Raw genomic sequence first — 8,890 nt, 5'->3', positions numbered from 1 at the left:
CTATGTGCAGTGGGCCTTGATGTAAACTGCCTTTGGCAAGTGATGTATTTAGAGAGGATGACTGTGAGCGCTCTAGTCCACATCTGACCTTGAGGGCGTGGTTGATCGATTAGACCTCCGGGAAACCCCTTTGGCCAACATCTCAGAGATCTGTGATGTCACTGAGACCTGACTTATGCCCCTGGTGCTGCGGTCATGGGGCTATACTTCAGCCCACTGGCCTGAGAACAGTCCGCTTGTCGTCAAACATGTCCATATTTAGGCAAACCCTCAGCACAGAGCAAACCGCCAGGATAGAGAATGGAAATAAAAGTTTGCCTCTGAATTTGGTAGTATGTCTTTGCCTGTATAGTGTTGTGACTATGTCATGAGTGATAGCATACCTCACAGAAAGCACGGGCAACCTATTGACAAAGCAAAATGACATGCAGTAAACAAATTAGCCAATTAGCGTGGCAATGCTTCAGCTAATGAAATGGATTTTGCCAAAGAGTATTTAATGAAAAACTAAACACAGCTGATAACTAAGGACAATTATGGCATGTACACATTAGAGGCATTAAGCTTCACTGTACAAATGAGAGGCTGAATATAATTTGAGTTGGAATATAAATACTAAGGGCCATCTCCAGTTTTCTATGGTTGCTCTGTGGATCAGACACACTGGGGGAATGAAGAGATTAACATGACGATGATGACCACAGCGGAGGGCCAGAGGTGCTGTTTGACAAAACAGTTCACAGGCCGTCACCAGGGACCCGCCACATGCATGAGAAAGAAAACACACTCTGGGGTCAAAGGTCCTGTGCAGCGACCTCCATTCCATGCATTTCTAGGCATTCACATGCCCTCTGGACCCACTACGCTGAAACCACCGCCCTGCTCTGCCACAGTGCCTGCTGGTGTATTGTGTGTATGTATGTATGTGTGTGTGTGTGTGTGTCTGTGTAACCTGTGTGTGTTTGCGTGTTTGTGTGTAACCTGCATGTGTGTATGTGTGTGTAACGTTGTGTGACAGCACAGTCCTGCACTGGACTCAAACTCGTAACGTCAGACTAGCACATCACTAAAAGTGACGGGTAGTGAGGTTTACTCTCTACACAGCCCTGTACCTGCTGGCTACTAATGCATGTCGTCACCGTCAGCCTGTTGGGTAGATGGGTTTTTGAGAGGCCTTGCAGTTACTGGGTTTTCAGGATTATATACACATCCCACAAAATACAGGTTGGCACCCCCTCGGACCTGGAATAGCCATGGCATCTCATGCCTTCTGTCCATCTGGGCCTCAAGTTCAGCCAGGGAACAGCAATGCAGATCAGTGTGTAACTTGTAGATTTAGAGCTACCCTAAGTACGTTTTTGAAGTACACCTGGTATTTTGAAAAAGAAATCAAGAGATATTGTATATTGTACACTCTTTTCACAGTAACTTACAATACCGTATTATAAATATATGATTTAGTTTCCCATAGTATTAAAAAGACAAAAAACTACTTAAAGTAGTTGTACCTTTATTTACTATATGCTAGTGTCATGGGTTTACATTTCACATATGGCTCAGATGTGATTTTTTCCTAATCTAAAACATTTTGTACCACAATTTCAGCATTAGGCTTAGGCTAGCTTAGTTTAGCTCTGGCTTTTAATATACAGAAAATGTTCTGTATGTTCTGCTGTTCAACAAGAGACACATTAACATACATACACACAATAAAGCATAGACTGAATGTGGTCCCTAGAGCAATGTAACATTCCAACATAAATTGCTTATTTCCTGAATGTATGTGTACTAAAGTTGGTTCCCTAATAAAACTGTAAATTGAAATTGGACTGTAATATCCTGGATAGAAGTTTCACCTGGAAGGAAAGTCTTAAGTGCTTAAAGATAAGTTTCTGCTTGTCAGCAGGCAACAATACAACAAAACAAAAAAAACTAAAATGACAACTGATTAATTATTCCTGGCTTAATATGTTTAGTACGTAATATGTTTTGCTTTAACATTTCATAAAAGAAGTCCAAACACCATTTTGTGTCCACATCAAATGTGGAAATGGCTTCCACTCACAATTAATGGAGCATGCACTGAGCAGGAACAGTACTCCTACACATAAAAAAAAAAACCAAGAGAGCCTGGGGGCGAGCAGCTAAAAGAATTAAAGAGCAAGATGAACATCAAGGGTAGAAAAAAGGACACACTCTGCTACAACACAGGGTTAAAGGTAGAGAGGAGTGCGTCAGCATGGTGTAAAGGATATGTGGGCAGGCTTCTCTCTCTCTCTCTCTCTCTCTCTATCTCTCTCTCTCTCTCCTCCGTCGCCCTGAGCTCCCATCACAATGCTGCTCTACTTCCTGCCAGCTGAATAGAGATCATGTGGCCTCAGTCACGGGCACACACAAAGCCGTAGCAGGAAGTGTGTGTCTGTTTTCTTTGCTCACTCCTCCCATCTCCTCTTCTCTCCTCTCCTCTGCTCTGCTCTCCTCTCCTCCCACTCCCGAGCTCGCGTTCACTCTCTTCTCTTTTCCCGTCCTCTCCTCTGCATCCATCCCTCTCTCTCGTTCTGTCTCTGTTCTTCCCTCTCTTTGTCAGCTGCGCTGCATCCCCAGCCACTATCCCGTCTGTGGAGTCGGAGAAAAAGGGGGAACCGGGGAGAAGGAGGAACAACAGAGGCAGCTTAAGCCGGACAGAGAGGCCCCTTTTTCTCAGCTTCCTTTCCTTGGCAGGAGCTGGGAGAGGGGGTTGAGGGGGTAGCGGCTGCAGCTCCAAGCCATGGAGGCTCCGGTGCGGGAGAGTGGGGTGGCGCTGGCGCTGGCAGCAGCGGCGTCCAACGAGTCCCTGCCTCCACCCACCCTGAGCCCGGCCGTGCCACCCTATGTGAAGCTGGGCCTGACGGTGGCCTACACCGTCTTCTACTCGCTGCTCTTCGTCTTCGTGTACGCGCAGCTGTGGATGGTGCTGCGCTACCGGCACAAGCGCCTCAGCTACCAGACGGTGTTCCTGTTCCTGTGCCTGCTCTGGGCGGCCCTGCGCGCTGTGCTCTTCTCCTTCTACTTCAAGGACTGCGTGATGGCAAACGCGCTCGGGCCCTTCGCCTTCTGGCTGCTCTACTGCTGCCCCGTCTGCCTGCAGTTCTTCACGCTCAGCCTCATGAACCTGTACTTCGCCCAGGTGGGTCTAAGACGACACCTGAGACGCCAGTGGGTGAGCCAGGCGTCCTGGTGGTAGACTGCTTTTCAGGTGTTAGTCTGTGCCTAGCCTATTTTATTCTTTTAAAGGTCTGGAGTGGTATTTGTTCATGGGAATAGAATGAGTGATATACCTGCTGATCTCTTTGTTGAGGTCCTCTATTTCAGGGATAGATGCTGAGGTACGCAGACAAGTAATTGAGGTACTTTACTGATGCTGTAAAGGCACACTGACCTTTACAAGACAGCCATAGATAAGGCCTTGGGGCCTTGTACATAACGGAAGCACCTGAATTCCTTAATACTAAACTTCAAAACATGAAAATTACTAAAAATACACAATTTTCTGCTTAATAATAGGTCCACAAATGTCACTGTCTGATGCTTAATGGAAGTTGACATTTCTAAACAACTGGCAGACTTGGAACATAAGCTTTCAATTTCACTTAGCTGACATTGCCAGAGTATTTGTGCATTAGTAAGTTTGGTTAGGAGTGTCTTATAAAACGTAACTGAATACATGTTTTTTTAGTTTCCTGTGCCCCAGCAGGTTGTAGGAGGATTGTCACCTTTAACCTAGTGCTTTGGGAAAAGCTTAATATAATTTAAATCGGATAAACTGCTACTGTCTACTCCAACTGGGAATACCACACAAAATACATTCTCATAACAACATTGATGGTTATCCAGTTTCTAATAAGCATTTGTTTCTCAGAATTATGAGATTTATCCATTCCATATCTACAATTAAATACAATGTACATGTATAGACAATAAATAACAGGTCGTTAATCGGTAAAGATATAATGTACAGTGCGCAGTGCAAACATTTGGATAACTGTCTCTGTTGACAGTGCTACCCCATGTGTAAATACTTGCTCATCAGCAGCTAATATTTCAGCCTTGAATATTTCTGCAGATTTTCGTTAGGGTGAAAATCTGTCACTTCCCTAGTTTATAGGTTTCCTGTTTAGCCATCTGTTGAGTGTGCAGGGGATACTGTAGAAGCCGAGGGCAGAGGCAGGTGGGTGTAAGTGACGCACGAAAGCAGAAGTGAAACGACTTTTTCTGCTCTCTCTTTGACTCACCACATGCATGCTGATCAGTGAAGTTGCCACAGAAAAGCTGCTCTGACTGCAGTGTGAATACAAGGGCTGTTTTGAGCCAAATGTTGCCGTTTTGAGAGTGTCAAATGCAAAGTAACACAGGGAAAACTTTTTGATTTGCAGTGGTAATGGCTTTGTGAATAATAATAAAAAAAAACTACTTTGGTCATACAAATGTTTTATGGCTTTTGAACAGAAAACTGACAAAAATCAAGAGCAGGATATCAAGTAGGATGGAAGGAAGCATGGATATCAATTCGATTCCTGAAAAATACAAGCCCACATCCGTAACACTGCACAATTCTCCTGTACCAAACATTTGTTCAGTTGATTTTGACTGCCTCACTACAGCACACCCTCTATGAAGCATGCCATCTATGGAAGTTTTGATTGGACTTTATTATTTGTAACCTACAGAAGACAATCTACATATGTCTACCAATCTACCATGATTCACAAATATTTCACTATCAACACTATAACAAAAGCTATTTGCACATTTGTGGATCGCTTCCTGTTAATGTGTGGGTCAGCTGACATTTGTGACTTCCCGTCTGGGAAGTTGTGGATCTTTGTCCAATGTATACCGCAGAAATCTGTAGAAAAAATCTCACTATCCACATACATGTATTTTTTTGTATTTGTGTTGTGTAAAATGACTTCCACAAAAATACAGAGATTTGCAAATAAACATAACGTACCCTGTAAACACGTATTTTCATTTTACATGTAAAGTAAAAGTGACACATTGGTGGATCCATTTCTACCATCCAATCCAACCCTTTTACTGTGCAGTCTCAGTCTTATCTGTGCTTATAACATATCCTACACAGCCCTCCAAAATGCTGTTGTAAAGTGAAAGACTTACTTCTGTGTCCTCTCACACAGGTTGTTTTCAAGGCCAAGTCCAAGTACTCACCAGAACTTCTCAAGTACAGGTACTCGAGAAAGACATGGAATTGTTTAATTGGACTTTTGAGATGTCACAATCAGTGTCCAACTCAAAGCCTTGGTTTGACTCTTGACCTTCATGACCTGTTTGCCTCTCTTCCAGGCTACCCCTGTACCTGGTCTTTCTGTCCATCAGCTTACTTTTCCTGGTGGTTAATCTGACCTGCGCTCTCCTGGTCAAGATGACAAACACAGAGACCAAGACCATAGTCCTGGTGCGAGTGGCCATCAACGACACACTCTTTGTCCTCTGTGCAATCTCCCTCTCTTTGTGTCTCTACAAGATTGCAAAGATGTCCCTTGCCAACATCTATTTGGAGTCTAAGGTGAGCACTGGGTCCTGACATAAAAAGATGTGTACTGTTTACTGAAGAGATGGATTGTATTTCTAATGCCCAAATGAAACTGTCAATCATGATTTGAGAGACAGGTGTTGCATAAGATGTCTCAGTGAGTCACAAAGGTAGAATTATTATAATTATTATCATTGATATTGTTATATGCATTATTCTAAATACATTTTTGTTTTTGTTAAGATTCTGTATTGATAATATGCTTTGTAAATCTCTTTGGATAAAAGCTTCTGCTAAATATGTACACGTCAAGTTTTGAAAGTGACAATCAAATGTGAGACAAATTTGTTTCATCTCCATTTGCTCACACATTTGGAGCTGCTCATCTATGTGCATGTGGATCAGTGCTGAAAATAGCTGTGAAAAGCAAGGAAAGCTCTCTACACCTCATCACTGACATGCTGGCTCACTATTTGAGAGGGTTGCTTGGCAACAGTGTGCCAGTCATGCTGAGTTTACCATATGCACGTGTAAGCAAAGTGAATCAGGCTGCACAGTTCGGTGCACATTTTGTTACCAGGAGGCTGAAACAAAACAAAAAGTTCAAACTGCTACAGCTGGTAGACTGTGAAAAGGACAAACCATAAACTGCAATACAAGTTCTTAACTTTTCGTTTTTGTTGTTGTTTTCAAATGCTGATTTTAATATACGTTTCATCGCAGGGAACGTCTGTGTGCCAAGTGACTATAATCGGAGTAACAGTGATTCTGCTCTACACATCACGTGCTTGTTACAACTTGGTGGTGCTTGCTCTCGCCGACATCAAAAGCATCAACTCTTTTGATTATGACTGGTACAATGTTTCAGACCAGGTATGACCATATATATTGTGGTTCTGTCAACAGATTCAAAGTTCATACATTTGTTTGCACTTCTCCATCCCATGATTTGCACATGTAGTAATCATTAACACTTTGCATAAGAGCTAATTAAGGCATTTTTCTGAAAGCTTATTAAAACCTGCAGCAGTAACATGTTAACCTCAGGCTTTCTCCACTAAATTATACTTGATAGAAGTTATACTGAAAATGTTTAATCTCTCGAAACTGTATGCCACTAGGATATGATATATTACTGGTTGACGTTCGTTGGAGTTCCATGTCACTGCATCAGGCTGTGTAATCAAGTTTCAAGCAATGTCTGAATTGAGTGCATCCTCTTTTCCCTCAGGCAGATCTGCACTCCACCCTAGGGGATGCAGGATACATCGTGTTTGGCGTGATCTTGTTTGTGTGGGAACTGCTGCCTACATCTCTGGTGGTTTTTTTCTTCAGGGTTCGGAGACCAGCTCAGGACAGAGTAAGCATTCCTGCTCTTACACGGAATTTCAGCCCATATCAGTCATGCACATTCTGCTGCAATTTTGCAGAATGATTTGTAATTTCAGTTCAAATTTTAAACAGCATGGCTAAACGGTATTTTTGTTGTTTATTTGGGGTCTCTTAGAGTGCAGCCATCATCCCTGGTCACGTCTTCTCTTCAAGGGCTTATTTCTTTGACAACCCCAGGCGTTATGACAGTGACGATGACCTGGCATGGAGCATTATCCCACAAAATATTCAAGCCAGGTACTCCAGGGTAGTGGCTTTGGGTGGGAACATGTGTGAATTACTACATTCATGTTACAGATCCTGACTAATGATTGACAAAATAGCATCATTTTCAGGGGAAAAAACGTCAGCAATATCCGCTCTTTATTTGCACTTTTCTGCACAGCAAAAGCCGACTGGTTTTCCTCACAGTAATCAGAAAGTTTCAGACATTTATTCAGAAATAGTAAAAACACTCTTTGCTTATGAGCTAGCGAACTGTTATCTGAAGTCTTTCAAGTTCTGTGCAATTTCTGCATTTATAGTTGATTCACTTTTGACTGGATTCTATCATTCGGTCCACCATCTTGTCATAGTATTTGTTAATATTTGTTACGGTTTCGCTAACTAACCAGATGTCGGCTAGACCAGCTACTAGGCCGAAAATGCTATTGAATGTTTACCGTTTATGGGTTTCTGAAACTCTCCCTCTGGCTTTTGACTACAGTTTCACAGCAGACAGCTATGACTGGGGCAGCCAGACCAGCGGTTTTGCCGCTTATATAGGTGATGAAGACTCCCAACTGGCTCCGCCCCCTGAGGAGCTAAACCCTTACTAACACCGTCCATTGAGCCTTCGGAGGACACGGGGAGACAAGGGCTGAGTGTGAACAGAGATTACAAACTCAAATATTTTGTATTACAACTTTTGTATAAGTAATCAAAATGTATAGTTTGAAGCCAGCAATAACCAAGAGGAATTACTGTATTTTTTGTGGGCGAATGCCACACACCCCAACACTTCTGAGTCCTCTGTATATGTTATGTTAACATGATCATTAATATGTTTCAGATGGTTGATATCGAGGGTTGTTTAATGTTTGTTATTTTCTATTGATTGTTAGGAAATCAACTTTAAATTAATTTATTATGAACAATTATTTGAGGTCTCCTTTTTTACTCCCTCTCCCACATTCACCTTTACTGAGACATGTTTTTTCCTGTGCGCACCTTTTGTATGTGTTTGATAAGACACACATCTCAAAAGATGTGAATTAAAGATACTTTGTAGGGAAACACTCTTTTAAGACTTGGGTGAGAGTGGTGTTATGTTTTACCTCAGAGAGTTCAAAGTGAAAGATGAACGCTGACTTTTCAAACTTTTTGCACTTTTCAAATATTTGTTTGCCAAGATTTCCTACCCTGGCAGAGATAAATATCCAAAGCACAGACGCAAAGATATCACTGACTTTATGAGATTGCCACTGTGTCTTGAGACTCCACTGAATTAAGTGAAATCATTTTGATGATTGATCATTGATTATTCCCGCAGTATAAAAGTATCCGTATAAAATTATAAAACTTAGACCTCTACATAATGGGCATAACATGTGAGGAGTAATCATCCTATATTAAGTTGGACATTTTCTTTCATGAAGCTAGCCATTGTAATCTTACACCTGTCAATGTTCAGCCACAGCCAGTATACCTTTCTGTCACAGAATCCCTACAGCTGAAATTTGCTCTTTTTAATGTCAGATCATTAGCTAACAAATCCTTTCTGGTTAATGATCTGATAATTGACAGGAAGTTGCATTGTATGTTCTTAGTTGAAACTTGGATAACGAACAGTAATGACGTAGCATCACTGATAGAGGCTTGTCCCCCAAACTATAGTTTTTATCAGTCAGTCAGAGAAAACAAGAAGGGAGGAGGGATTGCAGCCATTTTCTCTGCACAGTATGTGTGCAGAGACATTGACCTGGG

At 42.1% G+C, this 8,890-nt stretch overlaps 1 protein-coding gene across 1 annotated transcript; it reads left to right on the top strand.

The window, feature by feature from the left end:
- Nucleotides 1-1,578: 1,578 nt before the first annotated feature.
- Nucleotides 1,579-8,211, top strand: gpr137ba (G protein-coupled receptor 137Ba). Its single transcript, XM_012829805.3, has 7 exons — nt 1,579-3,166; nt 5,178-5,227; nt 5,344-5,566; nt 6,257-6,406; nt 6,765-6,893; nt 7,041-7,162; nt 7,632-8,211. Exons 1-7 carry the CDS (start codon nt 2,768-2,770, stop codon nt 7,741-7,743), a joined length of 1,185 nt encoding a protein of 394 aa, XP_012685259.1. The 5' UTR covers nt 1,579-2,767; the 3' UTR covers nt 7,744-8,211.
- Nucleotides 8,212-8,890: the final 679 nt, after the last annotated feature.

This window comes from Clupea harengus, chromosome 13, assembly GCF_900700415.2.
Source record: "Clupea harengus chromosome 13, Ch_v2.0.2, whole genome shotgun sequence".
Classification (NCBI taxonomy): domain Eukaryota; kingdom Metazoa; phylum Chordata; class Actinopteri; order Clupeiformes; family Clupeidae; genus Clupea; species Clupea harengus.
The sequence above is the reverse complement of the archived record's forward strand: the minus strand, read 5'-3'. Positions and strand labels throughout refer to the sequence as shown.

What these genes read in the sequence shown, in the direction of transcription:
- gpr137ba (XM_012829805.3), top strand. Translation starts at nt 2,768, where the DNA reads ATGGAGGCTCCGGTGCGGGAGAGTGGGGTGGCGCTGGCGCTGGCAGCA. An exon ending in TGAACCTGTACTTCGCCCAG is followed by an intron (nt 3,167 to 5,177) that starts GTGGGTCTAAGA and finishes CCTCTCACACAG; the next exon opens with GTTGTTTTCAAGGCCAAGTC. An exon ending in CCAGAACTTCTCAAGTACAG is followed by an intron (nt 5,228 to 5,343) that starts GTACTCGAGAAA and finishes CCTCTCTTCCAG; the next exon opens with GCTACCCCTGTACCTGGTCT.